This window comes from Leucoraja erinacea, chromosome 33 (genome assembly GCF_028641065.1).
Source record: "Leucoraja erinacea ecotype New England chromosome 33, Leri_hhj_1, whole genome shotgun sequence".
NCBI classification, from domain to species: Eukaryota; Metazoa; Chordata; class Chondrichthyes; order Rajiformes; family Rajidae; genus Leucoraja; species Leucoraja erinaceus.
Window position 1 is genome coordinate 5,521,025 of NC_073409.1, and position 15,156 is coordinate 5,536,180.

The window sequence follows — 15,156 nt, forward strand, 5'->3', positions numbered from 1 at the left end:
GTAATTATTAAGATGTGATGAATCATTTTTTTTCAAGACATTGGTCTGCAGCGATAACACTTCACCATATTTATGTAAATGATTTGGATGAAGGAACAAAAGGTTATGTTTATAAATAACAAGTCACATTTACAAGTAACATGTAAATGCAAGTAGGAAGAAATATTGAATGAGTTAATAAAAATATGGCTTATAGAAATAAGTGCAGGGCGATATGAGATTATATCCATTCTGGATCCGAGATGGAGAATTCAGTTCATGTCAATGGTGAGAGGTCAAGTGTTGCTGAGGAACAAAATAATTCGATGAACCATTTGCAAATAATCAGTTAAAAATAATGCAGCACAGCAAAAGATGAACAAGAAGGCTGAAGAAAGGTCCCGACCCGAAATGTTATCTGCCCAACCCTCCAACCGTTTGTTTTTTGCTCAATATTTCAGCATCTGCAGTCTCTTGTAGACCGATGGAATGGCTAATAGAATGTTATGCAACATCTCAAGAGTCTTGGAATACAATAATAGGGAAGAGATGTTTCAGGTGTACAGAGCTTTGGTTCGCCTCAGTCTGGAGAACTCATTTTAGTTTTATGCACTTATTCAGAAATATGTGACCATTATGGAGGAGTGCAGTGCAGATTCACCAGACTGGAAAATGGACTTGAACAATTGCATTATGTGGACTGATGGAATACATTTTATAAATTATTTGACCCAGTCTTTAAAATGGTAATGGGATTCAGTAAAACAGACACAGAGAAGCTGTGAGGGAAATCCAGAATACAGGAGAATTTTTTGCATTTGAGCTGCATTATATTGGCTGCAATCAGAAAACTATTTTTCACTCTGCTAATCCAGAACTCTCTCAGTCTGCCTCCCCACCCTGCAACAGTTAATAATGCTGTGTCAATTGAAAATTCCACGTAGAGGATTGGCAGATTTGTGTTTGCTAAGGCTATTCGCAGATACAGAGATCAAAAGCAGGTGAATGGAATTGAGCTACAGATAATCCATGATCTAATTGAATGACAACAGCTGAATGACCTACATCTGTATTCCTATAAAAGTACCATTGAAAGCTCTATTTCAATATATATATGTTTCAAACTAAACTTAAATATAAGCGTGCTGTTTCTGCTGTGGAATCTGGTTGTGCTTCCAATTGCGAGTAAACTTCATGTTTGGGCCATTTTTAATGGCATTAGAAAATAATCTTTATGGATTATAAAACACAGAGGAAACAGAAGCACTATTAGATCATGCAACCTTGCCATTCAATAAGACCATGGCTAATTTTCTTACCTCAACCCTGTTTTCCTACACTAACCCCATCTTTCTTAATTTCCTTATTATCTAAAAGTCTCTTGCGGTATTACCTAAGGGTTATTGTTGAACATTTTTGTTTGTTACAATCATAGGTGTGGTTTAGTGTCAGAGTCTGTAAATCAGCATATCTTAATTGTTAATAGAATTTATCTTGTTGTACACCAAGGTTCCACCAAGAAAAAAACAATCGGGATACTTTGACCTGGACACTTCATTGCAAAGACTAAAAGGGGTACCTTGCAAAAGGTATTTCTGTGTCTGTTTCTACAGTTTGAAAAAAAAACAAGTGGCATTCAACAGTAATCAAGTGTCAGTCTTTTGATACAGATGCAAACCAAATTTAGTTGGCAATTTACTCATCAACTCTAATGAATTGCTTTTCAGGATTTTACAATGTTTTAAGAGTCAATTGCCGATTACATAAGTTGGCTATGTTCTGTTTTTGTTCAAAACAAATATCATTGTTTTAACTGAGGTAATTTCACTCTATTGACTTCTTTCCTTAAATGCCCTAAGCAAGACACAATTTCTAGTCAAGAGACTGAAACAAAGCTGTAAGTGGAATGGTGTTTTTTAGGATGGTTTACCCAGAGAGTTGTATGTGCCATGGAACTCATGTTTTTGAGATTTCTTTTTGTTACGCTCCAATTCATTTTAATTGGAATGCTTGATTCCACTTTTGCCATTGTGACATATTTTAATCTGCGAGTGCCCAAGTACAAAATTCACATTTACTGGATAAATTACAATGTAATTCATCATTTGCAACCTGCAACACTTTTTAAAATTAAAAAGTCCACATCAAACTTTGCCCAGATCCGCATATATCCTCTTTCTAGGGAGAGACTTCATGCAGTTGTTAAAATCAGTATTAAGACGATAACTCCGTATTTTACAATTGCTAGGTTCCTATAATCTACAATTGTAGATTGTACAATGCTAGGTTCATATCTTGGCTTTTAAGTCCAATGAATGGAGTTGAGCACCATCTGCTGGCAAGCCAGCAGTGTTTTCCTCTCATGTTGAGGCACTTTGTTTTTGATCCTGTATTTGTGCAAAATAACAGTGCTCATTACCAACATAAGAATCCCCAGTGAAAAGTTGAAGTACAGAAATGGAAAGAACTGCAAGCTAGAGGAGGGGATGTGAAAACCATTCTGTATAGAGGTGGCATATTCTAATCTTTGTCATTTCTGTTACACTGATTTCACGATTGTGAGAAACAATTTCAATGAGAGATGTGTATGTCAAAACCCAGGATTTAGAGATACTAGTATCCATTTATTTGAGTTAATTAAGGGTTAATGTTGTTTCTTGCATTTAATTTATAACAATATATTCCATTTATACAGCTTTTACATGATTCATTGATTTGGTTCTTTGTGATGTTGACTCCACTGAACAAAAGGCCAAATTGCTTGGTTTTATGACGTGTTTTCTTTTCTTTATAGCCAGAGGAGGTATTTAAGACCAGAGAATGATGCTGACCAAGGGAAGCAGTTCCTGAGTTTTAGTGCTCCGCCAGCAACCAGTCTCAGCCTGCTTGGAAACTTTGAGGTACAGATTAGCAATGCATATGTATCATCCAGCAAGAAAAAGGTTAAACAATTGATTCAGTGTTTAGGCCATTTGAAAGGGGGTTTATTTGTTCAATAGAAGGATTGTTCTTGGGTTTCAAGATTTTTTTTTTGTATGAGAATGAGAACGCAACGGTAGAGTTGCTGCCTTACAGCGCCGGGAGACTCGGGTTCAATCCTGACTATGGATGCTGCCTGTACGGAGTTTTACGTTCTCCCCGTGACCTGCGTGGGTTTTTGCCAAGAGGTTCGGTATCCTCCCACACTCCAAAGACGTACAGGTTTGTAGATTAATTGGCTTGGTAAATGTAAAAATTGTCCCAAGTTTGTGTAGGATAGTGTTAATGTGCGGGGATCGCTGGTCAGTGTGGACCCGGTGGGCCGAAGGGCCTATTTCCTCACCGTATCTCTAATCTAAACTAAAAGAATTAAAGACTCTGGACTTATTCATATCTACTATTTCACAGATCTGCTGTGGCAGCAAGTTTACAGATCGCATGGCTGTTTTAAAGATAACCAGCAGTGCCACAGCTATCACTGATGAGTTGCTGAATGTTTGGTGTAGTTTATATTTAAACTGGAGAGCACAGGAGTTTATGGAAGAAGACTCGGAGAACTCTTCCTTCAGAATTTGGATTCTGTATCACACCAATTTTCAAAAATTATATTGTTCTGTGCTGTTGTGACCAGTGTTTTATTTGTGACATTACTCATCAGTGCAGTGCACTTTATATAAGGTTACAAAGTAGATTTTCAGATTTTTAGAAATTTTATTTACTTTTTAGTTATTAGTTTCTTCATTTGTTAAATTAGTTGATTGGTCACGAATTCAAAAAAGAAATTTTGATTTTGATGGGGAAAAAATGTTGGAAAATGTAACTTTTTTTTTGTTAACCACCATCTGCAGTTCCTAATTTCTCAATTTCTTTAAAGGGTCCCCACCTGAAAGGTCACCTATCCATGTTCTTTAGATGCGTCCTGACCACCGAGTTACTCCAACACTTTGTGTCTGTCTATCTTTTGTAAACAAGCATCTGCGGTTTCTTGTTTCTGCCTTTTTTTTTAAACTTTTACTTTGTGTGCATACGGGCACATTTGTATTAATCAAAATACACTGGTAGTGACTGAAAACAAATTGCCACTCTTGAGAATCCCACACTTTTTTCAGAATTTACAGTAACTCGAAGGAATTAAAATGTTTCCATGACTAGATAGGGATTCGAGAAAAAATCTGGTAGAAAATAGTGTATGAAATATTCTACACTACAATTGGAGAACATTCAGCCAATTATGCTTTTATGTTTGCTTTCAGCAAGGATTTTAACTTGGTCCCATTTCTCCTGCTCTGTCATTATGCCACATGGCAGATAAATGTCTCCCTGCATCAAATTGCCCAAAAGTAGATTTATTTTTTCCTTATAGATTCTGTTCATGTCTTACTTTGATACATATATTTTGCCTTTATTTAATACAAAATCCATCGGTAATAATGATACCATAGCCTAATTATTTATATTTCCAGTTGGCGAATTGACTCTACAATTTGTTTTGTTTAACCTTGCCAGCAGAACTGTGACTGGTCAAGAATAGGTCCCAATAAAAGCATTGCATACTATATGGCATCTATTCAATTCACGGTCAGTGGATGTTCGACCAACATCAGTAACAGGGAAGCTACGAAATTAAATGTCCCAGAAGATATTTATAACCTGATGAGGTCATTACTCATTTTACGTGACTAATTTATGAAACAATGAAATTGGAGCCAACATGCGTTTTTTTTTTACCTACATTAATGTGAACCAAACCATAGTAAGCTAAACGGTTTAAAACATTATTTGCATCATTATTTTTGTGGTTAATTTCTTGGTTAGTTGTAGCCGCTTTTACATTTGTATTATTTTATTTTAACAATGAGGCTTTGAAATGTTAATTTCTCATGAGAGCAAAAGGAAAACAAAGCAGATCAGTGTACCAGGGCTTTTAAACCGTTCACCTTTCATCCACTTAAAGTGCTCATGAGAAAATTACAATTGATTAAAGTACCGGTGAGAGCCCACACTAAGCTATAAACTATAGGTGAAGACAGTTCCTGGGTCTTGTGCTACAGGATAATATGGCAATAGCGGACAGTATTTGAACTTCTAAACAAGTCAAGTATGTTTAATGTCATGTTGTAATTATAATTGCCAATAAAACAGAACAATGAAATTCTTATTTGCTGCAGCTTAACAGGCCCGTAACTGCAATAATACGCAAATAGATATATAATAATCAAAATTACAATAAATTAATAACTGTGATAATAGGCAACCAAAATAATGCAAAAAAACAAAGTCCATCATGTCACAAAGGACATAGTCCAGATAAGATCATAGTTGCTGAGGGCAGTGTTATGCAGTATTCAAGAGCCTGATAGTTGCTGGAAAGAAGCCGTTCTTGAACCTAGAGGTCACGGTTATCAGGCTCCTGCACCTTCTTCCCAATTGTAGTAGGGAAATGGCCAGGGTGGTGTGGATCTTTGATGATATTGGCTGCCTTTTTGAGGCAGTGTCACCTATAGATCCTTTCATTGGTTGCAAGGCCTTAACAGTACCAGCAAAAATCATAATTGAACATATATTGTACCAAGGAACCTAATTGCATCAGTTTCGATTCAATTCAGTCTTCAGTTGAGCAAATGTTTTTAATTTAACCAAATATGAGCCTGCTGCATTTTCATTGAACGATGATTAACATTGCAATCTTTGCATAATATTAGTACTTGTTAAGCAAAAATGGAAAATGCTCGGTCTACATCTAATTGTACCTTAGTTACAAATTAAACACTGTAAACTGACCCTGTTCATTTCTATTGGTTTAGTGGATTGTCGTCCTATATCCTGTTTAAGCTCTTTTTGGACCTGCCTGCCAAATTAAATTAATAAATGTTATTTTTTAAACTTTAATAATCTTTTTGTAATATTAAAAATTGTAAAAATCTTTTACAAAAATTTGAGGGGTGCCGCTACACTGTACCGACACGTACCATCACAAATAAAGCACTGACTATTTTTATCCATGGGTATTTAATATTATAGTAAATAGTTTATTTTAGAGTAGAATTTTGAATACATTATATTTGAAGTCTTGTGTAAATTCTTTTGATACAAAAGAATGGTTGGGTGGGGGAGGGAAAGGGAACTGGATGATTGGAAGTGGGGTTGAAAAGAAGGGATTGGGTGAGACAACCTGGGTAGATCAGAAAGAGAGGAAAAAGGGGCAGAGGGAGAACAGGTTGCCTGAAATTGGAGAACTCTGCGCAGTATGAGAAGCATAACTTGGTGTATTACTAGTGGTGAGTATTAAATAGATTTGTTATACCAATGTCTCATCAAGTAATGGGATATTTAAATGTTTGCAAGACCGGAGCAAGAATCAGATATATTGTGGTTTATTGTTAAAAAGCCATAGTATGGAAAGAAAAGGTTTGGAGGAATATGGGCCAAAATGCAGGTAAATGGGACCAGCCCAAAATGCCATCTTGGTTAGCATTGACAAGGTGGGCCAATCGGCCTGTTTCTGTACTGTACAGCTCTATGAATCCATACAGAAGAATTAAAAAAATATTGTGAGTTGCGACTCTTAACATTGATATATCTTAACGTTCTAGGAATCTATCTTGAATTTCCGCTTGGAACCATTAGGAGCAGTTGATGGTTTCACAGCCGAGGTGGGAGCAAGTGGAACGTTCTGTCCCAGTCACATGACTCTTCCAGTTGAAGTCTGGTTCTACAGTGTCTCTGATGATAATGCACCATCACCCTACATGGTATGTGTTCTTACACATTCCTGTAGTTAAAGACTTGTGATCAAGGTCATGGTGTAGCACTAATTGATTAGGACCCGTATCTCTCAGACTGGTAAATCACTCATTTATTCATTTGTTGAATTTTGTTTCTTTATGGGTTTGTTGAAATTGATGCTTTTGAAATGAGTCACTTGATTTTTTTTTTTGAGAATTGCAACTTCTTGTTTGAAACTATCTGTTCTGAATTGAGGATTATTTGTTTATAGGGTGTGATTAATTTGGAATCCTTGGGAAAACGAGGCTATCGAGTGCCTCCATCAGGAACCATACAAGTGGTAAGTCAGGCTAGAATTGTTATCTGATTTATTGATGACTCTTTATGCCAACAGAGCTTTTGACAGTGTGATATAGTGAAGAGACACCACCAGGTATTGATGACCACATTGTTGATGACCATTGTGGGCTCCACCTTTCCTCAGTGCCGGCTCTGATTTGTTCTGAACCTTTTCATACCTCTAGTTTCCCCTCTTCCCTGACTCTCAGTCTGAAGAAGTGTTTTGGCCTGAAACGTCACCTATTCCTTTTCTCCAGAGATGCTGCCTGACCCACTCAGTTACTCCAGCTTTTTGCGTCTATCTTTGGTGTGAATCAGCATCTGCAGTTCTTTCCCATTTGGTTAGGTACATGATATGAAAATATGGAGAGAAATGGGCCAAACATGGGCAAATGTGACTAGTTTAGATGGGGCATCTCGGTCAGCATGGACGAGTTGGCCCAAAGGGCCTGTTTCCCTGTTTAATTACTCAAAGCAAAATGTACTGTAATTTTGGCTAGAAATTAGTCAGTGAAGTACAATTTATTTCAGATACTCATGTGTTTTCCCCACATGTTGCAACAGGGTATTGCTAAAAAACAATAGATTAGTAACATCTTCTGCATTAATCGGGATACAGGTGTTGAATGACAGTGATTGATTATCTCAGCTGAATGGTGCTACATTGACTCGTAAAATAGTTTTGCCATTTTGTTAAGCAAAGAACATGTTAATTAGTAACAGATTATGATCTTGAAGAATATCCAAGTGCAAACGACTATTTTTGAAGCACGGGAATGATTAATTCAGAGGATGGTATGGAAATTTGTTTTCAGAAATAAGAACAATCTATTTTAATTGTGTTCCCTTGAGTGAACTATGTTGATGATGGTGTTCAGAAAATTCCACGCTCCTCTGCAAATAGGGTTATAACCAAAGATCTTAGAGCGGAGCAAGATAGGTCACTCCTGCGAAATACAATGGGCTGACGTGTACTACGCTACGGCAGGGATCCTGGGCATTTTCCCCCGCCAATTTTAGTAACCGGAGCCTACCTGACCTGACCCGACTCGACTCGAAGTGTAATCAATGTTGCGGGGCAACAGTTTGTGTGTGTGTGATATAGGGTTCGATTCATAATTCTCTCAGTTCATACTTCTTGTCAAGAATAAAATTTGACTCTGGTAATTGTCTTTTTTTTGTTTTTTAAATCATTTCTTTTTAAATGGCTCATAAGCAGTGTTTGAGTTGATTTTGTAGTAACCGGAACCTACCCGACCCGACTCGCAGGGTAATTGACGTTGCGGGGGAAGTTTTTGTGTGTGATATAGGGTTAGATTCATAATTCTGTTAGTTCATACTTCTGTTAATTCTTGTTAAAGAATAAAATGTTTATAAACACACATACATGAATGTGATGTATAGAATCATATTACACACACAATTATATTTCTGATTTTTATATCCAATGATGAACTTTATTTCAGACTAGACAAGGGACATTAAATAAGAAACATTGTAAACCTCCCCCGTCACTCCATCGCCTCCCCCCACACTACAATGTCTCCCCCCCTCCTATGCTCCTCTCCCCGCTGCCCCGGGCCGCACACTCCTTCTCCCCGGGCCGCGCACCTCCCCCGGGCCGCGCACTCCTTCTCCCCGCCCAAGTCAAAGACCAAAGCGAAGATACGGGAGCGGAAGCGGAAACAAAGATCCGATCTTTTACTGGAAGCAAGATGGCGGAACAAGATGGCGGAGGCTGGTTGCTAAAATGGGTCCTATAATCACCCATGAATCTGCCCATGACCGTACTACACGTTTGCGTGAGAGTAACCCATCTTGCTCCGCTCTAAGATCTTTGGTTATAACAGCACAGTAACAGGTCCTTAGGCCCAACTTATCCATGCCAACCATGATGCTCTATCTAAGCTAGTCCCATTTGCCCGCATTGGGCCGCTATCCCTCTAAACCTTTCCAGTCCATGCACCCGTCCAAATGTCGTTTAATTGTTGGCCTCATCTACCTCTTCTAGCAGCTCGTTCCATATACCCACCACCCTCCGTATAAAATTTCTCCACATCCACCTGAAGGCTGTCAGGGGCTCGGGTTGAAGCATCATCCTGTTACAATACAACATTTCTTCAGTACTAGGCTTGAATATGACAACTGTCTGGCTTGGTCCTGTCAACCAAGCCAAGTTATAAGAACATAAGAAATAGGAGCATGAGGCCCCTATGGCCTCTAGAGTCTGCTTCATCATTCAGTAGATCGTTGCTGATCTGATCATTGGTTACAACTCCACTTCTTTGCGTGATCCCCATAACCCTTAATTCCCCTATGGTCCAAAAATTTATCCATCTCAGCTTTGAGTTTACTTAATAACTTGACATCCGCAACTCCCTGGAGTAAAGATTCCACACACTCAGTCCCAGGAGAGAAGAAATTTCTCCTGAGTCTTTATTAAATTAGATCACTCCGAGAGCCGTATTCCAGTAAATCATTTCATTTGTTGCAGTTAATTGTTTTCAGCAGTTACTGTAGTTGTGAAACGGAACTGCTGGGAAGGCCAACCCGGTCCATATCAGGGACAGAACAGGAACAGAAAATCAGCACTCCACTTAAAGCAGGCTCAAATCACAGGCACCCATGGATAGTCTGTATCAATGGTCCCGAGAAAGATTAGTATTAATGATGAATAAATTGGCTCAAGAACTTAAAATTGAGAATTACTTGAAAGAAAAAAACTATGTGTACGTTTGGTTTAAATCAATGGTTCCATAGTGCTATTGTCCATGTTAAGATGCAATGTGCTATTGACCATGTTAAATGCAATGGTTCCATAGTGCTATTGTCCATGTTAAGATTTGAGAATGAAAATAAGACTAGGATTTAGTCACAGCGGTCATGTGTCATTGTAGTCTGTATCATCGATACTGGTTTTAAGAATACAGTCTACCCTCGTTATTATGGACCTCGTTATAACGGATTTTGGTTATAGCAGACTGAGACGTCCGTTCGTGGTAGGGGTTGACAGGCAGCGTGCAACACCACATTAGGTGGCGGCAGCGGGGAGAGAACTAGGGTTAATCAATGCGCCGTGTGGCATGCATCTGGTTGTGGGAACAGAGAAAACGAGCAGCATGAAGGCAGCATGAGTTCCACAACTCGCACCGCACGTGGGGCCAGGGGCTCTGCGGTTCCTCCTCCTCTGCGACTTCCCTCGCAGATTATCACACACATTAATGTATGGAGCAAATGCAGGAACTCTCTCCAGCACAACTCTCGGAGTGCTGAACAATATCTGTGTGTTTTCTGGCTTTAAGAAGCATTGGCAAAGCAGCAGAGCTTTCTCATGCCCAGCCATAGTTGGTGACCATGGAAGACTGGGAGAAAACTAAAATCACAGACACGAGGAATTGGAGATGTTGGCATCTTGAACAAAACACAAACTGCTGGATAAATTCAGCGGGCCATACAGCAGTGGAGGGAATGGACAGGCGATGATTTTGGTCGGGAGTCCCCCCTTCAGATCTATTGCAGTTAAATGAACATTGAATTGTTCAATTTTAAGTTATGCCCCACCAACCCTCTTCCCCTCCTCTCTCTTTCCTGTGCCCCCCCCCCCCCCCCCCCCCCCCCCCCCCCCCCCCCCCCAACACAGTAGGCATCTATTTCTCCCACTTTCGATCCACCCCCCTCTCCCTGCCGCTTCCTCAACCCCGTCAACAGATATCATATCTGTTTCTGGAATTTGGAAACGTTACAATATCATGCTGTCATTAATAATTAGCATTATTAGAAGTTGATTTTTTTTTTTACCATGTAGGCAGGTATTATATCACGATTTTTAAAAGAGTTCCATTTTGTGGACATTCATTCTGCCGCTCATCTCATTCGCTCAGGACCTGCAAAGACATTTTATGCTGCGCTTTTACCTCTACGACAATGTTTATGTTTCAAATGTGAATTCTGTTTCAGACCTTATTCAATCCTAACAAGACAGTGGTGAAGATGTTTGTCGTGATTTATGACTTGAGAGAGATGCCAGCCAATCACCAGACATTCCTACGACAGAGGACGTTCTCCGTTCCTGTGAAACGTGAAGCTGTTGGACATGCCAATAAAGAAAACGTAATACAGACTGAAGAAAGGATACTTCGCTACCTCGTACACTTGAGGTAACGCAAGAAATAGAATCGTGTTACAGTAGGCTGCCATTAACAGCGGTAGAATAAGTTGCTAATTATAGCTGTTAACTTATTTTTGATTTCCACACAAAACAATGTGGTTTAGAATATTGGCATAAGAAGCTGCAGATGTTGGAATCTTGATCAAAACACAAAGTGCTGGAGGAACTCAGCAGGTCTGGCAGCATCTGTGGATGGAATAGACAGTCGATATTTTGGGTCGGGACCCTTCTTCAGAATGCCAGTGGCCAAAGCATTCAAATGTTCTGAATCTAAAACGGGCAACTTCCATGCCAAAATATTTTAATTAGTTTATCGCATTGATCACTGGAAAAAAATGTCTGCAATTTTTGACATTAGCTTGGAATCTGCTTAAAATGCGATAAGTCGGAAGAAGAGTCTCGACTGAAACCTATTCCATTTCTCCAGAGGTACTCCAGCTTTTTGTGTCTATGTTCTGTTTAAACCTGCATCTACAGTTCCTTCCTATACATAGTAAAATTATTTTACTTTTTGACCAGGGAATGGACAGATGACATTTTGGTTGGGATCTTTCTTCAGACTGTCCTGGAAAGTCCGAAAAAGGGTCCCCGATCTGAACATTAGTTTGCTCATTCCCTCCACAGATGCTGCCTGACACGCTAAGTTCCTCCAGCACTTCGAAACCTCATTGTTTTTGCCACTGGTAGTTGACTGGATGTTACTCTTTGCCATGAAGATCTGGCTTGGGTGCACGACTCTTCACAATATTTTTTTTAAAAATCACTTCAATTTTGACATGAAAAGCCATGTATAGCTTTGCTGCTGACAGAAAGTTAGGTAATGGTGTAATCAATGTAGGTAGAAGCACTGAAATGTAAATAAATTAACCAAATGGATAAAACTGTGGTAACTAGATATTTGTACGTGCATCCGTCTGAAGAAGGGTCTTGATCTGAAATATCGCCAGTCCATTCCTCCACAGACGTTGCTTGATCCAATGAGTTCCTCCAGCCCTTTGTGTTTCGCACTTGTGTGTGCCCATTTAATTTGAGCTGAAAAGACAAAAAATATTTTCTAAATAGTAAAAAAAGCTAAAATTAGTGGATATATAAAGAGACATTGGGGAGGGAGAGTGGTTACAGACCTTACTTAAACTCTGTGGATGGGTGGAGAAAATTATCAAAAATATTAATAAATATATTTAATATTTAGTGAATGAAATACAAGGCATATTTGTCATGGTCTAAATCCTTAAAGTACTGCAAATAGTTTGGAATACCCGACTTTTTGGAATGCAGCGGGATTTCTTACCTGTATTCAAAGGATTAAGTCATGAAGGCTTCCTTGGAACTTAGAAAGTTAATGGGTGATTTGATTAATGCTTGCAAGATAACATGAACCATAATCGAGTATATAAAGATAAAATATTTGTTAACCTCAATACAAGATAGCGGAGTCAAGGGATATGGGGAGAAGGTAGAAACGGGGTACTGATTGTGGATGATCAGCCATGATCACAATGAATGGCGGTGCAGGCTCGGAGGGCCGAATGGCCAACTCCTGCACCTATTGTCTATTTCTGTTACTTAGAGATATTACAGAATGTGTAACAAATGCTGATTTTATACATAATTAGATCATATATAGGTAGACACAATGATGGAGAATTCTGCATTCTTCAGAAGTCTGAAGAAGGGTCTCGACCCAAAACACCACCCATCCGTGCTCTCCAGAGATGCTTACCATCCCGCTGAGTTAATCCAGCATTTTGCTTCTATCTTCGGTGTAAACCAGCAGTTCCTTCCTACATTCCTTCCTACAACTACATATGCAGTTGGACTCGAGGTTAAATGCCTTAGCCTTAAATTTTAAGGTTTGTTAAAATACACCTCAAATATAAGGTAGAAAGTAGGCAAAGTCCCTGCAGTACTTTGTGGATGTGCCTTTTATTACATATTTTTAAGTTTGATGCAGCTCTTCTGTCAGATCCGTTTTGGAAGCTATCTGAGATGTTGACTTCAAATAAAAAGAGATTTATGTAATTCTCAAGACTTCACACGAGCCTCAAGGGAAACAATTTTCTGCAATTGCTAAAAGTACAACTTTACAACACTGAGTTTAGATCCAGCATTTTCAATCAAACTGCTGGTAATGGTTTCACTGGTCCAGGTCCACATTAATTAAACGTGACAACTTACTCGCGTGGACAAGAACTGCAGAAAGCTGCCGAGACAGAAGAAGAAATTCACAGCACTGTGTGGATTTACGATGGTTTCTCAATATATTAAAAATTGTGCACTTTTGGAGCACCTTATAAAATCTCAACAGATCCCAAAGTACTTTCTGCCAATTGTCATTTTCATATTACTGATGAAATTTATACATAGAAAGACTCCAATGACATATTTAAGACCAAAAGTGCTGGAGGAATAATCGAGTCAGGCAACATTCATGGAGGGAATGGGCAGATGACATTTAGGGGTCAGTACACTTCTTTAGAGTCCTAAAATGGATCCTGACCCGAAACAGCGCATCTCAGTCTAAATGGTCTCCACCCGAAACGTCGCCTGTCAGTTAGTTCCCTTCACAGATGCTGCCTGACCCGCTGAGTTCCTCCAGCAGTTTGTTTTCTTTGCTCGAGATTCCGGCAGCTGTAATTCCTCGTGCTTCATTAACATTAAGATATTTGGTCTGTATGAGTGATGTTCATTGACATCTTAATATAGGCCAGAACATTGCAAAATTCCACGTTGTTAATTAGCAGATAATGCTCAAAAAGAAAGTAGCATGAAATTTGATGTTTGGTGTTTTAGAGAAGAAAGGGATATATAAGAGATGATGAATGCTAACTTGGGTGATAGCAAGTTGAATGATATTATGAGTGAATAATTTTTAGAAAGATACATTTGGCAAGGGGATGATTTGTTTCCGGTTGAACCCTGGATGTATGTTAGGATTTAAAGGGAAATGAGAAATAAACTATACCATGTGCTTGGAATGATTAAAATTCCACCTAGTGTTTATGTGAGCCAAAAACCGAGTGTCGCTCGGATGTTACTTTATTTTGGTCTGGGTAATTGCAGGTATTCATGTCATTTGTGGGAACATTTTAAGGACCAGTCAATGGCAGTAGCCAGGAGTAACATGGATTGCCAAAAAATGAATGGTTATGTCGGGCTATCTTTGTAGACTTAATTAATAAGGGGAATATATTGGATGTAGTCGAAACATGGATTTTGGCCATTTTCAAGTTCCACGCTGGATAATTAAAGGATAAAGGAGAATAAATGGAAACATTAGTTGAAAGTTGTTTAAAAAGTATGAGGTGATGCAGCTTTTTGGAGTGGTCTTGTTGATAAAGGCAGAAAAATGCTATTGGAGTCCAAGGTCTGAAAAACTGTAGGCCCACAATATCCATGATGCCAGATTGACATAAATTTGGTATTTTGGGATAAATCCAACATTAATTCAGTGCCCAATGAATTGTATGGTCTTCCGGAACATGTGTTAAACTAAAGACTTGCCTCAGCCAAATTTGTTTAGTTTAGTTTATTGTCACATGTACTGAAGGAGAGAGAAAAGCTTATGTTCATGCTAACCAGTCAGTGAAAAGACTATACATGTTTACAATCATGCCATCCACAGTGTACAGATGCATGATGAAGGGAATAATGTTTACTGCAAGATTAATTCAGATTAAAGATAGTCTCCAATGAGGTAGATAATAGTTCAGGAGCACTCTCTAGTCGTTGATAGGATGGTTCAGTTGCCTGATACAGCTGGGAAGAAACTGTCCCCGATTCTGGATGTAGGTGTTTTCACACTTCTGTCCCTATTGGATGATGGGAGAAGGGAGAAGAGGGAGTGACTGGGGTGAGACATCCTTGATTATGGTGGTGGCCCTGCCAAGGCACTGAAGTGTAAAAAGAGTCAATGGAAGGGAGCTTGGTGTGTATGATGGTCTGGGTGCGTCCATGACTGCAAT

The 15,156-nt window shown here is 38.9% G+C and overlaps 1 protein-coding gene across 5 annotated transcripts in view; it reads left to right on the forward strand.

Moving 5' to 3' along the window:
- atosa (atos homolog A) overlaps positions 1 to 15,156 on the forward strand; it is a 63,523-nt gene that overhangs the window by 47,214 nt on the left and 1,153 nt on the right. For 4 of the 5 annotated variants that reach the window (XM_055661089.1, XM_055661088.1, XM_055661092.1 and 1 more), the window contains 5 exons: positions 1,489 to 1,568; positions 2,774 to 2,879; positions 6,552 to 6,710; positions 6,956 to 7,024; positions 10,981 to 11,180. In XM_055661089.1, the coding sequence (XP_055517064.1) occupies positions 1,489 to 1,568; positions 2,774 to 2,879; positions 6,552 to 6,710; positions 6,956 to 7,024; positions 10,981 to 11,180 (614 nt within the window). Of the gene's footprint in view, positions 1 to 1,488; positions 1,569 to 2,773; positions 2,880 to 6,551; positions 6,802 to 6,955; positions 7,025 to 10,980; positions 11,181 to 15,156 lie in introns of those variants that run through there. The other variant, XR_008726092.1, reaches the window with a different exon arrangement.